The 22,697-nt window shown below is 40.0% G+C and overlaps 1 protein-coding gene across 1 annotated transcript in view; it reads right to left on the reverse strand.

The window, feature by feature from the left end:
* Window positions 1-13,859: 13,859 nt before the first annotated feature.
* The window catches only part of itm2ba (integral membrane protein 2Ba), a 29,606-nt gene continuing 20,768 nt past the window's right edge, over window positions 13,860-22,697 (reverse strand). Inside the window, exons 5-6 of the mRNA XM_063051136.1 lie at window positions 21,462-21,612; window positions 13,860-14,376 (exon numbers count right to left, since the gene is read on the reverse strand). Of these exons, the coding sequence (XP_062907206.1) occupies window positions 14,288-14,376; window positions 21,462-21,612 (240 nt within the window). The 3' untranslated portion in view covers window positions 13,860-14,287. The remainder of the gene's footprint in view (window positions 14,377-21,461; window positions 21,613-22,697) is intronic.

A 22,697-nucleotide genomic window follows, 5' to 3' on the forward strand; every position in this document is an offset into this window, starting at 1 on the left:
TGATATGATGTGGATGAAAAAGCCTATGATATGATGTGGAAGGAAGGATTATTAATTAAACTGCACAAGATGGGGGTTGGTGGGAGAGTTTTTAATTGGATTAAAGACTTTGTGTTTGGTAGAAAAATTCAAGTTTGGATTGGATCAGAATTATCAAAACAGTGGAAAATGGCACATCTCAAGGTAGTGTGATTAGCCCATTACTTTTCATCATTATGATCAATGATGTCTTCACAAAGGTACCAGTGGATATAGGTAGGTCACTGTTTGCGGATGATGGGGCCTTGTGGGAAAGAGGCAGGAACATGGAGCATATAATCAGGAAACTACAAGGAGCAAGTGGTGGAGTGGGGTTATGATTGGGGATGTAGATTTTCAGTAGAAAAAACTCAAACTGTATTTTTCACCAGGAAAAGAATTGAGGTAGGGAAGAAGTTAGGATATATGGGATTGAATTAGAAAGGGTTGGATCATATAAATTTCTGGGAGTTGTATTTGATTCATGATTAACATGGGCAGACCATTATCGGGAAAGTTGAGGAGAAATGTAAAAAAAAAAGTAATAAATGTGATGAGACTGGTAGGGAATGGGGAGCAAGTTGTTCAGCATTGAAGAGAATGTATGTGGCTTTAGTAAGATCTGTGGTGGACTATGGAAATATAGCATATGGATCAGCAGCTAGGTCTCTTATAAGGAAATTGGATGGGATTCAGGCTCAGGCTTTGAGAGTGTGCAGTCAGACTTTTAAAACATCACCAGTGTCAGCCCTACAGGTAGAAATGGGAATAATGCCTTTGGAACTAAGAAGGATGCAACTGATGGCAAACTACTGGGCTAACTTGCAGGGGCACAATGATTCTCACCCTACTAAAGGAGTGTTGCAGGAGTGCTGGGAAAATGGGAGGTTTCAGAGGGATACCTTTAGTCGGGTAGGGAATGATATTGCTAAAGACTGTGGAGTATTTGATCTGAGGATAAGTCCTTCAGTAGTTTATCTGGTTGTAGCTCCATGGAAGCTTGTATGGCCTGACATAGACTGGCATTTGTTAGAGGTAAAAAGGAAAGGAAAATATAAAACTGATTTGGTAAGTGCATTTAACTATTATGTGATGGAAAGGTATAGTAATTATACTCAGATTTATACGGATGGTGCTAAGGAACCTGCAACAGGAGTGACAAGGTTTGGGGTGGCTATACCAGCAAAAGAAATTGAAATCAGCAGAAGGACATCTAGTAAGTTAAGGGTGTATACAGTGGAGATGCTGGCAGTGTTGGTTGCATTATGATGGGTGGAGAAAGCTAGACAAGTCAAAGTGTTGATATGTTCAGATTCATCCTCAGTTCTAGCAAGTTTAAGGTCTTAACACTCGAACAGTCAGCAAGATGTACTTTATGAAGTCCTTCAGTCAGTCACAACAATTGCAAATCAGGGAGGTCAGGTGAGATTTCTATGGGTTCCAGCACATGTAGGGATGAAGGGGAATAAAAGGGTGGATGAGTTGGCAAAGGGGGTGTTAAAGAAAGAAAATATAGAAATGCACATTAAGAAAAAGTAAAGCACAGGTTAAGTGTGTAATCTGGGGGAAAAAATCAACCAAATGTGACAAGAAAGATGGGACAAGGAGGGGAAAGGGAGGCATTTATATCAAATACAAAAAAGTGTTGCAGGTACTAGGGTAGGTAGTGGATACAGAAGAGAGGAAACTGTGTGGACGAGGTTAAGTCTGGGACACTGTGCATTAAACAAAACATTGAAAATGATGGGGAAACACCAGACAGGATTGTGTGAGGAATGTCAGGAAGAGGAGTCAGTAGAACATGTAGTTCTGAGTTGCAGGAAGTATGGGATACAGAGAGAGATGATGAGAATTAATCTAAGGGAATTGGGGGTGCAGGAATTCACATTAAAAGGGTTGCTGGGCATGGGTGAGAGCACAGGTCAAGGTATTTTTAGCTTTCTTAAGGGATACAGGGGTTTTCTATAGGATATGACGGATAAGCAGGAATAAGGTACTAGGATGGCCAAAGATGGGAGGATAAAGTGTAGGTTAGGGTATGTGTGTGTGTGTGATTGGGTGAAGGGATTTAGAATGTAAGGCTATTGCACACTCCAGAGCAGAAGGTGGCGGTAATGCACCATTAAGCTGGGTGCCAACTGCCGTAAAACAAGATGGAGAAGAAGAGGTCTAACCGTTTGTGAGTCGGGATCCTGGCGAAAACTACACTGAGGACAAAAGAGCACTCCAAACAACTCTCTGAAAGGGTTATTGAAAAGTACATGTCAGGAGATGGATACAAGAAAATTTCCAAGTCACTGAATAGCCTTTGGAGTACAGTTTAAGTCAATCATCAAGAAATGGAAAGAATATAGTGTTACTGTCAATCTGACTAGAGTGGGTTATCCTCAAAAACTGAGTGACCATGCAAGAAGGGTACTTGTGAGGGAGGCCACTAAGCGACCTATGACAACTCTGGAGGAGTTGCAAGCTTCAGTGGCTGAGATGGGAGAGACTGCATGTACGACTGTTAGCTGGGTGCTTCACCAGTCACAGCTTTATGGGAGAGTGGCAAAGAGAAAGTCACTGCTGGGGGGGAAGAAATACTCATATGAAATTTTGGCAAGAGTTTGCCAGAAGGCATGTGGAAGAAGGTTCTATGGTCTGATGAAACCAAAATTGAGCTTTCTGGCCATCAGACTAAATGCTGTTTGGTGTAAGCCAAACACTGCCCGTCATCAAAAACACACCAGCCCTACTGTGAAGCATAGTGGTGGCTGCATTATGCTCTGGAGATGCCCTCCAGGGCCTGCTGCAGTGAAGCTTTTTTCTGGCATGAAAATGACCCCAAGTATAAAGCCAAAGCTACACAGGAATGGCTTAAAAGCAATAAAGTTAATGTCCTGGAGCGGCCAAGTCAGAGTCCATACCCCAATTCAATTGAGAATTTGTGGCTGGACTTGAAAAGGGCTGTTCACTCATTATTACCATGCAATCTGACAGAGCTTGAGCACTTTTGCAAAGAAGAATGGGGAAAAATTGCAGTGTCTAGATGTGCAAAGCTGATAGAGACCCCATCTACACAGACTCAAGGCTGTAATTGCTGCCAAAGGTGTATCTTCTGAATACTGACCTGAAGGCGGTGACCACTTGTGCAATTAATTATTGTTTTATATTTGTAATTAATTTAGATCACCTTGTAGAGATCTGTTTTCACTTTGATGCTAAAGTCTTCTGTTGCTCAGTATCAAAAGAACTCAAATTAAATCCATTGTGATTCAATGTTGTAAAACAATAGAACATGAAAACTTATGGGGGTGGGGTGAATACTTTTTATAGACATAGAAACATAGAAAATAGGTGCAGGAGTAGGCCATTTGGCCCTTTGAGCCTGCACCGCCATTCAGTATGATCATGGCTGATCATCCAACTCAGAACCCTGTACCTGCCTTCTCTGCATACCCCCGATCCCTTTAGCCACAAGGGCCATGTCTAACTCCCTCTTGCATACAGCCAATGAACTGGACTCAATTGTTTCCTGTGGCAGAGAATTCCACAGATTCACCACTCTCTGTGTGAAGAAGTTTTTCCTCATCTCGGTCCTACAAGTCTTCCCCTTTATCCTCAAACTGTGACCCCTCGTTCTGAATTTCCCCCAACATTGGGAACAATCTTCCTGCATCTAGCCTGTCCAATCCCTTTAGGATTTTATACGTTTCAATAAGATCCCCCCCCCCCCACAATCTTCTAAATTCCAGTGAGTATAAGCCTAGTCGATCCAGTCTTTCATCATATGAAAGTCCTGCCATCCCAGGAGTCAATCTGGTGAACCTTCTTTGTACTCCCTCTATGGCAAGAATGTCTTTCCTCAGATTAGGGGACCAAAACTGCTCACAATACTCCAGATGTGGTCTCACCAAGGCCTTGTACAACTGCAGTAGTACCTCCCTACTCCTGTACTTGAATCCTCTTGCTATGAATGCCAGCATACCATTCACCTTTTTCACCACCTGCTGTACCTGCATGCCCACTTTCAATGACCGGTGTATAATGACACCCAGGTCTCGTTGCACCTCCCCTTTTCCTAATCTGCCACCATTCAGATAATAATCTGTTTTCCTGTTTTTGCCACCAAAGTGGATAACTTCACATTTATCCACATTAAATTGCATCTGCCATGAATTTGCCCACTCACCTAACCTATCCAAGTCACCCTGCATCCTCTTAGCATCCTTCTCACTGCTAACACTGCCGCCCAGCTTCGTGCCATTCGCAAACTTGGAGATGCTGTATTTAATTCCCTCATCCAAGTCCTTAATATATATTGTAAACAACTGGGGTCCCAGCACTGAGCCTTGTGGTACCCCACTCGTCACTGCTTGCCATTCTGAAAAGGTCCCGTTTATTCCTACTCTTTGCTTCCTGTCTGCCAACCAATTCTCTATCCACATCAATACCATACCCCCAATACCATGTGCTTTAAGTTTGCACACTAATCTCCTGTGTGGGACCTTGTCAAAAGCCTTTTGAAAATCCAAATATACCACATCCACTGGTTCTCCCCTATCCACTCTACTAGTTACACCCTCAAAAAATTCTATGAGATTCGTCAGACATGATTTTCCTTTCGCAAATCCATGCTGACTTTGTCCAATGATTTCACTGCTTTCCAAATGTGCTGTTATCACAGTATATATGTGCCCACAACTTTTGCACAGTACTGTATTGTGTTTTTTATTCTAGATTTCCAGCATCTGTGGTTGTTTTCCTCCCTCCTATGTCTTTGTGTTTCAAAGGAATATATATTTTTCCTGCAAGAATATATATTTTCTTTAAATGACTGTCCATTCTCAATGTTTTTTCAAACCTCCCAGTCACATTTGGCTTCTCCCATCCCATGACTGCAAAGGCTCTTACACGTCCATTGTTTCAGATTGATCACTGGCACTTTGAACTTATCACATAAATATGATCACTCATCCCCGAAAGCCCATTCATATTAAAAACTATCAAATAACTATTTGATTGCACAAAATATCTAACTTAGTTCCCCCTGCAACCAGTTGATTCCTTGCCATACTCATTTTGAACAGCATGTACAGTACACTCAGTCAGTGACCACTGAATGTATGTTTGTGGTTTTTCTGCTGCCGTGGCCCATCCATTTCAAGGATTGATGCTCTTCTGTACACCACTGTTTTAACATGTGATTATTTGGGTTACTGTTGATTTCCTGTCAGTTTGAATCAGTCTGGCTATTCTCCTCTGACCTCTTATTTACCCACAGGTGTTTTTGCCTACAGAATGGACACTCATCGTTTTTTTTTGTACCATTCTCTGTGAACTGTAGACCTTTGTGTGTGAAAATCCCAGGAGATGAGTAGTTTGAGATCCTCAAACCACTCCATCTGGCAATAACAATCATTCCACAATCAATGTCACTTAGATCACATTTCTTTCCCATTCTGATGTTCTTTGTACAACAACTGAACCTCTTGACCATGTCTGCATCCATTTTATGTGTACATTTGCTACCATGACTGGCTGATTAGATATTTGCATTAATGAGCAGGTGTACAGATAAAGTTGCCTCTGGGTGTACATTCTATTAATGCATTCCGCAACATTTGTACCACAGACGTAACCTATGGATTTAAAGGAGTGCAGAGAAAAGAAAGTTTCAAGACAGTGAAGGAATGAAGATACTAGTTCACATTACAGAGCAGAGTTAGGTAGGGTAGGGTAGGGTTAACTATGACACAGTGCCCAGCCAACTAGTTCCAACTTCTTGTGTTTGGTTCATATCCCTCTAGGTCCTCCCCCAATTACAGTATTGAGCTGCTAGGAGAGGTGGTGGAGGCATATACAATTCATATACTCACCATCCAACATTTGAATAAAAATTCCCCTCTGGTCCATTTTAAATATTTCCCCTCTCACCCTAAATCTATATCCCCTAGTTTTGGACTTTCCTACCCTGGGAAGACAGTTACCATACACCTTATCTATGCTTCTTGTAATTTTAAATATTTCAATAGCATTACCCCTCAATCTCCTGTATTATATGAAAGAATAAGGACTTGGCCTAGACAACTTTTTCTTATAACTCATGCCCTCTAGTCCTAACAACATCCTCATAAATCTTTACTGAACTTTAACCACATCTTGCATACAACATTATGACAAAAACTACACAGTACTCCAAGTGCTGCCTCACTGATGACTTACAGAACTGCACATAATGTTTCAATGCCCTGACTGACGAAGGTGAGTATGCTAAATGCCTTTTTCACCACCCTGTCTACCTCTGACATAACTTTCAATAATCTACGTACTTGTCCTTGTAAGTCCCTCTGTTCCATGACACTCCCTAGTGCCTGTTCATAAAAGAGAAGGAGGAGGAATGGAAAGCAGCAATTCACTGGCACTCCTTCCAGTTTATTATACTGCAATTGGTGCTCTCAATGTAGTCTCCTCTATATTGGAAATAAAACTCCAAGAAGTTTTGCTTACAGCTTTGTGAAACATTTCAATTCAGTGCACAAGGTGACTGAGATATAACCATATAACAATTACAGCACAGAAACAGGCCATCTCGGCCATTCTAGTCCGTGCTGAATGCTTACTCTCACCTAGTCCTACCAACCTGCACTCAGCCCATAACCCTTCATTCCTTTCCTGTCCATATAGCCGTCCAATTTAACTTTAAATGACAATATCGAACCTGCCTCAACCACTTCTGCTGGAAGCTCATTCCACACAGTTACCACTCTGAGTAAAGAAGTTTCCCCTCATGTTACCCCTAAACTTTTGCCCTTTAACTCTTAGCTCATGTCCTCTCGTTTGAATATCCCCCACTCTCAATGGAAAAAGCCTTTCCACGTCAACTCTATCTCTCCCCCTCATAATTTTAAATACCTCTATCAAGTCCCCCCTCAACCTTCTACGCTCCAAAGAATAAAGACCCAACTTGTTCAACCTTTCTCTGTAACCCAGGTAACATTCTAGGAAATCTTCTCTACTCTCTCTATTTTGTTGACATCTTTCCTATAATTCGGTGACCAGAACTGTACACAATACTTCCAAATTTGGCCTTACTAATGCCTCGTACAATTTTAACATTACATCTCAACTCCTATACTCAAATCTCTGATTTATAAAGGCCAGCATAGAAAAAGCTTTCTTCACCACCCTATCCACATGTGATTCTACCTTCAGGAAACTATGCACCATTATTCCTCTGTTCTACTGCATTCTTCAATGCCCTACCATTTACCATGTATGTCCTATTCTGATTAGTCCTACCAAAATGTAGCACCTCACATTTATCAGCATTAAACTCCACCTGCCATCTTTCAGCCCATTCTTCTAACTGGCCTAATCTCTCTGCAAGCTTTGAAAACTTACTTCATTATCCACAACTCCACCTATCTTAGTATCATCTGCATACTTACTAATCCAATTTACCACCCCATCATCTAGATCATTAATGTATAAGACAAACAACATTGGGCCCAGTACAGATCCCTGAGGCACACCACTAGTCACCGGCCTCCAATCTGACAAACAGTTATCCAACACTACTCTCTGGCATCTCCCATCCAGCCACTGCTGAATCCATTTTACTACTTCAATATTAATACCTAACAATTGAACTTTCCTAACCAACCTTCCGTGTGGAACCTTGTCAAAGGCCTTACTGAATTCCATATAGACAACATCCACCGCTTTACACTCGTCAACTTTCCTAGTAACCTCTTCAAAAAATTCAGTAAGATTTGTCAAGCATGACTTTCCATGTTGACTGTTCCTAATCAGACCCTGTCTATCCAGATAATTATATATACCATTTCTAAGAATACTTTCCATTAATTTACCAACCACTGATGTCAAACTCACAGGCTGATAATTGCTAGGTTTACTCTCAGAACCCTTTTTAAACAATGGAACAACATGAGCAATACGCCAATCCTCCGTTTCTAATGGCATTTGAAATATTTCTGTCAGAGCCCCTGCTATTTCCACACTAACTTCCCTCAAGGTCCTAGGGAATATCCTGTCAGGACCTGGAGACTTATCCACTTTTATATTCCTTAAAAGCACCAGTACTTCCTCTTCTTTAATCATCATACTTTCCATAACTTCCCTACCTGTTTCCCTTACCTTACACAATTCAATATCCTTCTCCTTAGTGAATACCGAAGAAAAGAAATTGTTTAAAATCTCCCCCATCTCATTTGGCTCCACACATAGCTGTCCACTCTGATTCTCCTAGGGACCAATTTTATCCCTCACTATCCTTTTGCTATTAATATAACTGTAGAAACCCTTTGGATTTATTTTCACCTTAACTTGCCAAAGCAACCTCGTATCTTCTTTTAGCTTTTCTAATTTCTTAAAGATTCTTTTTACATTATTTATATTCCTTCAGCACCTTATTTACTCTATGCTGCCTATATTTATTGTAGATATCTCTCTTTTTCCGAACCAAGTTTCCAATATCCCTTCACATCCATGGCACTCTCAAACTTTTAACCTTTCCTTTCAACCTAACAGGAACATAAAGATTCTGTACCCTCAAAATTTCACCTTTAAATGACCTACTTTTCTCTATTACATCCTTCCCATAAAACAAATTGTCCCAATCCACTCCTCCTAAATCCTTTTGCATCTCCTTAAAGTTAGCCTTTCTCCAATCAAAAATCTCAACCCTGGGTCCAGACCTATCCTTCTCCATAATTATATTGAAACTAATGGCATTGTGATTATTGGACCCAAAGTGCTCTCCAACACAAACCTCTGTCACTTGACCTACCTCATTCCCTAACAGGAGATCCAACACTGCCCCTTCTCTAGTTGGTACCTCTATGTATTGCTGCAAAAAACTATCCTGCACACATTGTACAAACTCCAAACCATCCAGCCCTTTTACAGTATGGGCTTCCCAGTCTGTGTGTGGAAAATTAAGATCTCCCACAATCACAACCTTGTGCTTACTACAAATATCTGCTATTTCCTTACAAATTTGCTCCTCCAATTCTTGCTCCCCATTTGGTGGTCTATAATACACCCCTATAAGTGTTACTACACCTTTCCTATTCCTCAATTCCACCCAAATAGCCTCCCTAGATGAGCCCTCTAATCTATCCTGCCAGAGCACCACTGTAATATTTTCTCTGACAAGCAATGCAACACCTCCCCCTCTTGTCCCTCTGATTCTATCATACCTGAAGCAATGAAATCCAGGAATATTTAGTTGTCAATCACACCCCTCCTGCAACCATGTTTCACTAATAGCTACATCATCATACTTTCAGGTATCAATCCATGCTCCACCAGCAGTTTATCAGTAATTCTTTTTTGCCACTCCAACCTCAGCTTTCAGTGTTATTCCAATGATGTCCCACTTAGGATCAAGAAACAGAACCTCATCTTTTGTGTATGTTGCATCTTAGGATCTTAATATTGACTTTAATTACAGGCAACTACACATTCTGCTTTCTATAAACATACATGTGCATTATTTTTTTCTCACTTCCACCTACTTTATTTTTCAACCAATTAGTATCCTGGCAACTTTGGCCGTACCTTATAATACATATTCCCTTTTCTTTATTGCTCCCAACATAACCTATGTTTTCTCACTTTTCTAGTTGCAATGAGAGATCCTTGACCTAAAAGTATACTCTTCCCATGGCTCATTTGATCTGCAAAATTGCTTCCAGCAATTCAAGTTTCTAACAGCTGCACCTTTGTTTCAAGGGCTTGGCAAAATCAGATGGGAAAGTTGTTATTAATTATGTGGATGTCCTTTGAGTGACAATAAAGTGCAAGGTCTTAACAACAAAGATTGTGAAGCCATGAGTATGATAACAGTGGGATAGCTGTCCTCGAGCATGGTGGTACAAGCTTTCAGGCTTTTGTATCTTCTGCCTAATGGGAAGAGGAGAATGTCCAGGGTGGTTGGGGGCCTTTGATTATGCTGGCTGGTTTAGGGAGGCAGTCGAGACCAGAGAGGAGAGGCTGGTTCCTGAAATGTACCTAGCCACATCCACAGCTCTCAGCAGTTTCTTTTGGTCACATGCAGAGCAGTTGCCATACCAAGCCGGTCTTCATCTAGACAGAATGCTTCCTATTATATTAGTTGAATTAATGCAAGACTAAAATTGTAGTTTTAATCATTCATACCTTTTTTAAAAAAAACTCATCTATTTTTCAGTATAGTTTGTCTCCACTTACTGGCAGAAGACAGTATTGCAGTTACATAATGGTTTGACTCTCATTTTTTTAATTGGCTAACTGTTAAGCAAATTATACACTTGTTATAATTGTGTATCATTTTAATTGGTTTAACCTTATCTAAGGAATTTATGTTTATCTGGAATGTAAAGGTGATAGATTTTTCAAAAATGCCATATTGAATTTAATTGAATCTCTTTAATTTCTTGTCTCTCATCTGCTTGTAAAACTTGCTTTGTCAGCTTAGTATCTGTATCTATTTAAAATTTAAATAAACCATTGTGAAGTATTTAAGTTTCTCACTCATTCTTGAACTCCTAAAAGAATGGATGTTGCTTTCCTGCGTCAACACGCTGTGTAGATGTGCTCAATCGTGGGGAGGGCTTTACCTGTGATGCACTGGGCTCTGTCACTTTTTGAAGGCTCCTCCATAAATTGGTGTTTCTATACCAGGCCCTGATGCAGCCAATCAATATATTCTCCACTACACATCTATTTAAGTTTGTCAGTTTTAGATGTCATGCCGAGGGTCCTCTGAAATGATAACTCCGATTTTCCCCGCCCCCGCCCAATGAGGACTGGTTCATGCACCTCTGGTTTCCTCCTTGTCAATAATCAGTTCCTTGCTCTTGTTGACATAGAATAAGAGGTTGTTGTTGTGCCACCACTCAGCCAGATTTTCAATATCCCTCCTATATGCTGATCTTTAGCCTCCCAAGGAAGTAGGGGCGCTGGTGAGTTTTCTTGGCTGTGACATCACATTGTTGGACCAGGACACATTATTGGTGATGTTCACACTGGGAACCTGAAGCTCTCAACCTCAGCACCATTGATGTATACAGGAGAATATGCACCACTCTGCCTTTCTGAAGTCAATGGCCAGCTCTTCTGTTGACATTGAGGGTAAGGTTGTTGTCATGACACAACGGCACTAAACTATCTCCTTCCTCTACTCAAATAACTTATCATTATTTGAAATACAGCCCACTACGGTGGCATCATCTGCACACTTAGAGGTTGAGTTAGAGCAGAAGCTGGCAACAGTCAGGAGTGTACTGGGCTTAGAGTAGGGGGATTAAGGACACAATCTTGTGGAGTACCAGTGTTTAGAATACCCATAGCAGAAGTGTTGGTCAGCGAGTCAAGGATCCAGTTGCAGGAAGAGGCATTAACTCCTAGGATCTGGAGTTTGATGATGAGTTTGCTTGGAATAATAGTATTGAAGGTAGAACTGTAGCCAATAGACAATAGTCTAACAAAGGTGACTTTACTGCCCAGAAGCTCCAGATACAAATGGAGGGCAAGGGAGATGCCATTCACTGTAGACGTGTTTCAGTAGTATGTAAATTGCAGTGAGTTAAGATTGTCTTGAAAACTGGAGTTGATGTATGCCATGACCAGCATCTCAAAACCATTTCATGATGGTAGACGTTAGAACCACTGGGCAGTAGTCATTAAGGTATATTATCTTGCTTTTTCTGAGTACCGATTAAAGCAGAAGGGAACCATAGCACAAAGCAGGGAGAGGGGAAAATGTCAGCACAGAATCCAAGGACCATGCCAGGGACACCATCTGGGCGTGGCATCTTCCATGGGTATACCCACCAGAAGACTGATCTTACATCCACAACAACAACAACTGAAGATTCAGGTGCTCTGAAGACTATCAGGGTGGGTGATATGCCAATTACCTTTTGTTCAAAACATGCATAGAATGTGGTAAACTCATCGGTAAGGGAATGCCAATGCTGCCCAACTTTGTTTTATTATCTGTTATGCAAGACCTACCACAGCAGACAGCTGGACTGAAACTCAGTTGGATCAGAATGTCAAATCCAATTGAAGGGCAGGAAATATTGAAAGCCAAATTCTTAACATAGAATTGCATTAACTTCAAAGAATCTGCAGTAAAAACTAATGAAATAGCGGGTCATCTTCAACAAGATGCTGTCTCTGGTAGAAATTGGAGTAATTTCCGCAGAAGAGAAAGATAGGGAACCAAAGCCAGGACTCCTTGGATGGAAAACATGAAGAAACAAAAATGGATGTAAAGGCAAGTTCTTCAAGCAAGAACCAGCCTAAAACTGAGGAATGAAGAAAAAGGCAAAATTGCCATATAGTTGGGTACAGAATGTCAGTAAACATGAAAGGAAACCTGAAATCTTGTACCATGTGGATAGTAAGAGACATTTAGGACTTCAGGAACAAAAGCAATGTATGTACTTGAGACAAAGGGCAGGGCTACAATGCTGAATTAGTACTTAGTCGATATCCTCTTAATCAGTTGATAGGAATAATGGGTGCAGTGAAAACTAAGTTTTATGGGAAAGATGGGAAAACATCCAATCTGGATGACTTAATGCCAGATTGCTAAATCAAGTTCGAAATACTGAAAGGGTTTGCCATTATCTTCCAATCTTCCCAAATTATAGGAATAAAACAACAGAAATCTCCCTCCAGATCTGGAATATTAGCATAGATTTTAAAATGTAGTGCTTGGGGTGGTATGGAATACTGCCCACCAAGTCCTGAAGTGTGCAGCTGCAATAAGGAGCTTGATACTGTCTAGTACAAAGTATTCTGCTGGATTTGTACCCTATCCACCAGCCATAACATTTCTTCCTTTACTGCAGGCCTAGAGTAGCTGCACTGAGCATTTCGCACAAAATACACAATTACTCCAACATCATCATTCAAACCCAGAATCTTCAAAACCGAGGGCTTCAGGTGAATGGGAGTATCACCAAATTACACATACTATCCTGAAATTGAAATACTTTTTTCCATCATTGTTGCTAGTCAAAATCCTGGAATTCTTTCTTCAACGGGGCTGTTTGAGTACCTTCACCAGGACCGTAGCAGTGACGGTTCATCTTGCATTCAAGGTGAATGGAAGTTGCGAAATATATTTGGTTTTTGACATACAGCTTCCACACAAAATATCCCAAATATTCCAATGAAGCCAAATGCAAGCTTGAGGAACGACACCATCTTCTACCTTCAGATACCTTCACTGTTTGTATCTGAATTGTAACCTTTTTTCTTCACATGGATTTCCTGATATGCTGCGCATATCAAACATTCTTCTTTTGCCTTTTGGTCTCAGTCACAGCTTTGTTTGGTTTTCCCCATTTTTCTAAGTACTCGCTCAATCTAAAAAAACACACAAATGCCTAAACTTATTCATCCATCACTACCAGCAAGATTAAACATACCTGACCAGCCATCCCTCAAACTCAGGTGACGAGAGATGTCTCTTAAATCCTGCACGGTCATCTCTATACTTGCCCAGCTAAATTAGATACCAATCCCTGACTTCCTCTCCTGTTCAAATACTTTCAGAAAACTTTTTCAGGTTGAGAAACGTCCTTAACTTCCTCAAAATCTGACTTCCTTCTCACTTTATACTGTCATTAATCTTACCTTCGCCCATCCAAGTCTCAGTCTGGTTTTAATTAGGATCTTAGAAGGGGAAAGAATTAGAGTTATCATTTCTGACCAAACTATTAGTTAGATCCAATGCCACCACCACCACCCCCAATATTCACCATTATTTGTTTGATTACACAAAATTGGAACACTTCTGTTAAAGGTGCACAACAAAATATACAGTACATACAAAACCATTTTATTTTTTTTATTGTACTTAGATTATATACACAAATTAGCAATTAGTCAAATGCATTTACCATATTATGTTCTCTTTCACCTTATCCACTGTGCCTAGAATATAGATTGTAGATATTTGAGGAAAAAGTGGGGAATTCTCCAGTTCCTTCCCGCACAAGTCAAAAAAGTATTAATTCCAGTCTAATAATATAGCCCACTATTAAAACAATAGAAATACTGGCATTATCCTTCTCACAAACTACTAATCATATCTTTAAACATCTACCTGCATCTTACACTTCTGATAGTATTTAAGCAGAGATGAAAATTTTAAAAGTAAACCCTGTTTACAGCACTAAAAAAAAAATGAAAAATGCATTGCACACCAAGAAAAAATGATTTGTGGGCTCAATATGGAGCTGCACCAGATTGTCTTCTGCAATTATTGTTCACAGACACGAGTTTCAACTGCAACTTTACTTTCAAAATGAAGGATCTTGAAACACTTCAATGCATTCCGCTTTTGGATTCCTGGAGAAAAGAAAAAAAACAATTGTTAAATGGAGAACACTGCCTACATACGGAGACAAACTGAAATAAAGTCACCTAAATTCTTCAGATTGCAAGGCAGATTTCAATTTAACATGCCACAGAATTACCTTAAAGTATGCTTATTGATTAACCAGCAGCTGAATACCAGATAAGTGATGAATAATTCAGTACATTTCAATAATTTTGCTTGACTGCCAGTTTTAGCTTGCCTGAAACTGCCAGCCACATTTGCCTTAATGCTCAACAGTAACCAATATCCAAATCCACACCATCTAGCCATTAAGTACAACATCTGCATTTCCCCCATTATGATCAACTTTATGTCATCTCTCCTCCCCCAAAATGAGGGATTTTCGTTGGTCTTCAATTTGAAGACATTTTCTCCAACAACCCTTTAAGCTTGTTGCCACTCCATGTTCAAAACATTTCTCAAAATCTACCTCCAGCTAATCATTCCTGCAGAAACTCTCTCAGTACAGATAACTGAGGGGCTGCTGCATACCTAAGAAGCAACCTGTATCACTATTTTCTGTAATGCAATGCATCAGGAAAAGCAGTAAGAAAACAGTGGCATCCTGAACGCTAGCTAACCACGTGATAAGTAAATTCAATGTTGTTATCAGTACTACATGCCTGCGATGCTGCTGCAAACTTCTCACTTTGCTTGTACCTCACCACGTTTGTGCATGTAACAATAAATTCAACTTGACCAACAATGTTTGTTCTTCTTGAATTGAGGCACCAGAGTGCCTATAAAAAGTATTCGCCCCCTTGGAAGTTTCATGTTATCTTGTTTTACAACATTGAATCACAATGGATTTAATTTGGCTTTTTTGACAATGATCAACAGAAAAAGAATCTTTCATGTCAAAGTGATCCAAATTAATTCAAATATAAAACCACAAATTACTTGATTGCATAAGTATTGATCTCCTTTAATATGACATCACTGGAGTAGCCAATTGGTTAAGTCACATAATTAGTTAAATGGAGATCACCGTATGCAGTCAAGGTGTTTCAGTTGATTGGAGTAAAAAAAATATACCTGGATCTGGCAAGTCTGACTGCTGGTGTGTCGTATCCTGGTAAAAACTACACTATGAAAACTAAAGTACACTCCAAGCAACTCCGCAAAAAGGTTATTGAAAAGCACAAGTCATGAGATGGATACAAGAAAAATTTCAAGTCACTGAATATCGCTTGGAGTACAGTTAAGCCAATCAAAAAATGTCAAGAATATGGCGTTGCTGTCAATCTGCCTAGAGCAGTGGTCCCCAACCACCGGGCTGCAAAGCAGGAGCTACCGGGCTGTGAGGAAACGATATGATTTGGCAATATGAGTCAGCTGCACCTTTCCTCATTCCCTGTCACGCCCACTGTTGAGCTTGAACGCACACGAGGTCATTACACACACGTCATCCATGTCAGCGTGGGAAGGAGATCAACTCCTCGAGCTTGCAAATGACAGTGGGCTGAAAAGTATGCTTGACATAACATCTCTGCCGGCATTCTGGATCAAAGTCAAGGCTAAATATCATGAGATAGCCAAGAAAGCACTGAAAACGTTGCTTCCATTTCCAACATATCTCTGCAATGAATGCAACGAAAACTAAATTGCGGAGTAGACTGGACATAAGGAACCCCCTTCGAGTATCGCTGTCTCCCATCACCCCTCGATAGGACCATCTTGTTGCAGGAAAACAAGCCCAAGGCTCCCACTGATTCAGTGATATTGGTGCATTGCAATGATTTTATATGTTCATACGGGGAAAATATGTGCTGTGTGTTTAATATTCAAATGTTACTTAAAATGTGATGATGCTATTGAATTATAAGTGACTTATATAACCATATAACATTCACAGTACGGAAACTGGCCGTCTCTGCCCTTCTACTCCGTGCCGAACGCTACTGTCACCTAGTCCCACCAACCTGCACTCAGCCCATAACCCTCCATTCCTTTCCTGTCCATACACCTATCCAATTGTTCTTTAAATGATAATATCGAACCTGCCTCTACCACTTCTACTGGAAGTTCGTTCAACACTTACTTCAAGCTCCCCTGTCCTCCCCGATAATTGACTTATCACTATATTCATGCGAGGAAAATATGTGCTGTGTGTTTAATGTTAAATTCGTTAGATAAACCCTTTTAGAAATGAAATTGAGTGTATTAGCACCTTATCACCTATATTCTGGTCATGATTAACCCCCCTCCCAAACAGAATCGCCAAAAATGATTTGTAGAGAAAAATCCGCACATACACGCATGTGCACTGGTGCCCGCACAAGGCTTCATGGTCATTGTAGTCTTTCTCGGGGTAAGCTCAAGGTATTTGACTGCTACTCTTGTCGGTTTGCAACCCTGCCAAAAACTCACATAAAATCTTGGCTAGCGTTTGCCAGAAGGCATGTGGGAGACTCTGAAGTCAGCTGGAAGAAGGTTCTATGAAACCAAAATTGAGCTTTTTGGCCATCAGACTAAATGCTAAGTTTGGCATAAGCCAAAACACCGCACATCATCAAAAATACACCATCCCTACCGTGAAGCATGGTGGTGGCTGCATCATGCTGCGGGGATGCTTCACTGCAGCAATCCCAGGAAGGCTTGTGAAGGTAGCAGGTAAAATGAATACAGCAAAATACAGGGAAAACCTGATGCAGTCTGCAAGAGAACTGTGACTTGGGAGAAGCTTTGTTTTCTAGCAAGGCAATGACCTCAAGCATAAAGCTACACAGGAATGGCTTAAAAGCAACAAAGTCAATGTCCTGGAGTGGCCAAGACCTCAATCCAATTGAGGGTTTGTGGCCAGACTTGAAAAGGGCTTCTCACTCACAATCCACATGCAATCTGACAGAGATTGGGCAGTTTTGTAAAGAAAAATGGGGAAAATTTAGTGTCCAGATGTGCAAAGCTGATAGAGACCTATCCACACAGACTCACAGCTGTAATTGTTGCCAAAGGTGCATCACTAAATATTGACTTGAAGGGGGTGAGTAATTAATGCAATCAATTATTTTGTGTTTCATAATTGTAATAAATTTATACCAATTTGTTTTCACTTTGACACAAAAGAGTCCATTCTGTTGACCAGTGCCAAAAAAGCCAAATTAAATCCACTGGTATTCAATGTTGTAAAACAATAAAACATGAAAACTTCTAAGGGGGTTTATAGGGACTGTATGCTAAATCAAAAGATGAGCTGCAAACTTATTTTATTGTGGAGTAGGCTCGATACCAATGGCTTACTTCTGCTCTTGTATCTTATGGTCCTTATTTCACTTACAGGAATGCACTTAATTCCCTGGTGAATATCAATTCAAAAGTCAAAGTATATTTATTACCAAAGAACATATATGTCACCATATACAACCCTGAGATTAATTTTCTTGCAGGCATTCACAGTAAATACAAGAAAAAATAGGACATGATCGACAAACAATCAACAAGCAAAAGACAACAAAATGTGGAAATACAGAAGGGGAAATAATAAAAAATAGATAAGCAATAAATATTGAGAACATGACATGAAGAGTCCTGAAAGTGAGACCGCAGGTTGAGGGAACAGTTCAGTGATGAGGTGACTGATCCCCAGTGTTTCTACAGCCTGACAGCTGAGGAGTATTAACTGTTCCATAACTGAGTGATGTGGGTCTTGATGAAAGCAGCGGGAAGAGAGCATGATCTGGATGGTGGGGATTGTTAATGGATGTTGCTTTCCTGCAACAGTTCACCTTGTAGACATGCTCAATGGTGGGGAGGGCTTTACCCATGATGGACTGGGCCATATCCACAACTTTTGTAGGTTTGATAGCATTGGTGTTTCCATACCAGACCATGAGGCAACCAGTCAATATACTTTCCACCACACACAAGTTTGTCAACACTTTAAATGATATGTTGAATCTTCGCAAGCTTCTAAGGAAGTAGACGCACTGTTGTGATTTCTTTGTAATGGCACTTGCGTGCTGGACCCAGGACGGATCCTCTGAAATGGCAAAACCAAAGAATTTGAAGTTCTTGACCTGACCCCCTCTACCTCTAATCACCTGATGAGAACTGGCTTGTGTACCTCTGGTTTCCTCCTCATGAAGTCAGAATCAGCTCCCTGGTGTTGCTGACACTGAGCAAGAGGTTGTTGTGGCACCACTTAGCCAGATTTCCAATCTCCCTCCTATATCAAGATCATTACCACCTTTGATTTGGACAATGACAGTGGTGTCGTCAGCAAATTTAAATATGGCATTGGAGCTATGCTTAGCCTCACAGTCATAAGTGTAAAGAAAGTAGAGCAAGATGCTAAGCACATAGCCTCATGGTGCACCTGTGCTGCTGGAGACTGTGGACATGTTAATTGCCAATCCAAACTGACTGGGTCCGCAAGTCATTAAATCAAGGATCCAGTTGCACAAGGAGGTATTGAAGCCAAGGTCCTGAATCTTATTGATTATTTTTGAGGGGATGATAGTAATGAATGCTGAGCTGTAGGCAATGAAGAACATCCTGAAGTATGCATCTTCAATATCCAGATGTTCTAGGGTTGACTGAAGAGCCAATGAATTGGCATCTACGGTTGACCTGTTGTGTCTCTAGGCAAACCAGCACAGCTTCAAGTCGCTTCTCAGGCAGGAGTTGACATGTTTCATCATCAATTTCTCAAAACATTTCATCACAGTGGATGTAACTGGACGATAGTCATTAAGGCAGGTTACCACATTCTTTTTTAGGCACTGTTATAACTAAAGTCTGCTGGAAGCAGGTGGGTACCTTAGGATGCAAAAGTAAGAAGTTAAAGACATCGGTGAACACTCCAGCCAGTTAAATAGCATGGACGAACGAAAATAAAACTCATATATAGAAATGGTGATGGGGATCAATGAGTTGCAGACTTCTTGTGGGATGGGTGATAACTCAATGCAAATATATTATTTGGGAGAATGAGTTGGAAAATCAAAACAAATTATTGTAAAATAACACAAAAAAGAGAGGCCTAAGAACTTGTAAATAGTAGGATGAGTTGCTATCTGGGTTTTATAAATACAAGCAGTCAGGAATTATGTTCAACTCATTCTTTTGACTGAACTGCAATATCACTGGACAATAAAGATTTTACTTCCTGAATACTTTTGGGTGTATCTTATGGATTTTGGGCTGATCATTTAAAATAAAAATCATGAGAAAAATAAATCCTCATGTAATTTCCCTACCACTAATCTTTTTTCTGTATCACCTAGATTTGTTATTTTAATTCATAATTCAGGACAATTAAAATGTTGCCTGTAACGTAAGCTAAAACAAGTATCCTATCTTGTCTAGGCCTGCCTGAGAATGTTGAGGCAGACCATATTTTAGAAAGGCTATAAATTTCTGTGAAGGATTTCAATACTTGAGACGTATCTCCCAGAATAACTTGTGTCAAGATTAAGGAAGGCATTCTTGTTGGTCCAAGACAGATAGGTCTTCAATGACAGGTAATTCGAAGAACTTCTAGTGGGACCGGGGAAAATTGCATGGCAGATATTCAAGTGTACTTTTAAAAGTTTTCTTAACAACTAGATGATGAGAGGCATTGATTGTGTGGATAGTCGGAGGCTTTTTCCCAGGGCTGAAATGGCTGCCACAAGAGAGCACAGGTTTAAGATGCTTGGGAGTAGGTACAGAGGAGAAGTCAGGAGTAAGTTGTTGTTTTTTTTTATTAACGCAGAGAGTGGTGAATGCATGGAATGGGCTGCCGGCAACGGTGGTGGAGGCGGTTACGATAGGGTCTTTTAAGAGACTTTTGGATAGGTACATAGAGCTTAGAAAAATAGAGGGCTATGGGTAACCCTAATAATTTCTAAGGTAGGGACATGTTTAGCACAACTTTGTGGGCCGAAGCGCCTGTATTGTGCTGTAGGTTTTCTACGTTTCTAACTACAGAGCACTAAGCTACGTGCAGCTGGTTGACAACATGCTTCAAGCATACAAAACCATGACAGGTCACTAAATACTCATTCTCTGCATTCCCATTTAGTCTTCTTTCCTGCAAATCTTGGTGCTGTCAGTGACAAGCATGGTGAAAGGTTTCACAAGGGCACTGGGGTCGTGGAGAAATGGTATCAAGGCAACTAGAATCCATCAATGAGGACTGATTATTGTTGGGACACGAGCAAGAAGCCTTAGACACTGAGTACAAATGAAAATCATGAACAAAACATTTTTAGCTTAGTTGAACTATTGCAAATCATCAGCACCTTTATGCAATTAACTGCATTATATTCAAAAGAAGTTAATTTCTTGTTTTTCCAAATTCCTATGTGATACAAGTAATCTGAAATTATATTTGTTTTCACCTTCAATTGGTCTATCATAAACAAAAAACATTTCTGAGGAAGCAACACTTCCAAAAAATTGTGTTGCCCAGTGTAATTCGTCCCATTAAGGGCAACCAAAGGACACCAAAAATTCTGCAGAGAAAAGCAGCCATTCAGTAATGAGTGATTGGTCAAATAGCAGAGAATATGGTACTGCTCCCCTTACAGATGATCTGTCCAAGAGGAAATATCTTTAAAATGGAGGAAGTGTTTGGATTGAACAAAGGAGAAGCTATAGGAGACCATTAAAGTGCCAAAATGCAGTGGACAATAATTTAGTGACTGTGAAGAACCCAAGGTGATATTGAATGTTGTAGACAATCAATCAACAGCAAGCCTGGGAGGGATAAAGCTGGCATCTAGGGGAAAACTGGGACAAATGGAATCGCTTTTGATATAGCAAGGTTAATGAGCTGATTTCATGTGGGGTAATTTAATGCTACAGTGTGTAAAGAGAATTCATGTGTGCTGCCTCTGTATGTGGACTATGCACCACAAACCAGGAATGGACCTATTACACTGCAAAATGAAACACCACTAGTTAAGCAAAATGCTTGACCCTGAAACTGACAAAATAGACACGTTAGAACAAATGAATCTTTAAAGATGCCTCGCATGGAAACATTAAATCTTTAGCTTGAAATTGTTGAATTGGTTATATTTAAAGAAAGCTTTGTCACATAAAAATTGCACAAAATGTATTAATTTACCTTTCACAGAATCTCTGCGTTGAAGCTTGAAGCTCTCCTTCCCACGACAAAGGCGTGAGATAAAGAATCCAAGCTCATCCACATTTTCAATATAATCAGTAACCACCATCTCTTCATGGATCAAGTAAGACTGAGGCAAATAAGTGCCAGCCTGTTCAAATAAATTAAGGATATTTTCAATCAAGTGCTTTGCATATAAAGAAAAACTATACTCCTTGAGTATCCAGTAACCTTAGCTACATGCGTAACAGAATAGGGCTCAATAAGAATACCAAATTTATAACATGCAATTGAAATAACTGGGAAACTAGAACTCAAGGAACCATACCTAAAAAGGTATCTTCAAGAAGGCGAAGGAAAATAAATGTTTGCAACTGCACATAGCTTGGCAAATTCATCACACCATCTTGGCACGTTCTTGAAAAGACGATCTAACAGTATTGTCTATGGGTCACTCAAAAATCATACAAAAAGCAGTTCCCTTGACCTGCAAGGTATATGTCAGGGTAAAAAAAAGTCAGTATTTAGCTCACGGGATTTACCTGAGCCAGTCTTTCTGGGGTGCTAAGGCAGGCAGACTGAAAAGTACCAGCATTCTTTACGTAGGTACTCTAGAACTGGAATTTTGAGGAAATGTCTGGATTTTTTATTTTATGTAAATCAGATCACTGCATTCAAATTCCCTTGGAGCAAAACAGGAGGACAAAGGAAAACAAGTTTCATTAAGAGAACAGTATGAAATCTTCACCCTACTGTACTCACTATTTCTGCTCTCCAAATGGAGACACTTCTAATCTCTTTGCATTTCTTTTTCAATGTTTTAATTTGTTTGAATTACATTGCAACTTTGCCCAAAATAAAAAGTAGATATGAATCATCCACATCCTAACAGACTTCTGTCAATTTGATCCACATTTTGAAATTCATTATGCACGAGTTGACACAATTAATCAACTTAGTAGGAACTTTACTTGGATTTAATAAGCTTCCCCAATCCCACTATTTGATCCAAATCTGAAATCACAAAAAAAAATTGACAGGGTATGGCCATTTCTGCCAGTCAATTAAAAGGCCAGCCAGCCTAATTCTACCTTTCACCACTAATTCTAAAGGTCTGTAGCAAATTAATAAAACAAAACTACAGATGTTAGCCATCTGAAACAATAAAAATTTGAGACAACAATTCAAACAGCTTTCTTTTCTTTTATTGCTTCAACTAGAACTGTATGCAGTACT

The sequence above is a fragment of the Mobula hypostoma genome, chromosome 6, assembly GCF_963921235.1.
Source record: "Mobula hypostoma chromosome 6, sMobHyp1.1, whole genome shotgun sequence".
NCBI classification, from domain to species: Eukaryota; Metazoa; Chordata; class Chondrichthyes; order Myliobatiformes; family Myliobatidae; genus Mobula; species Mobula hypostoma.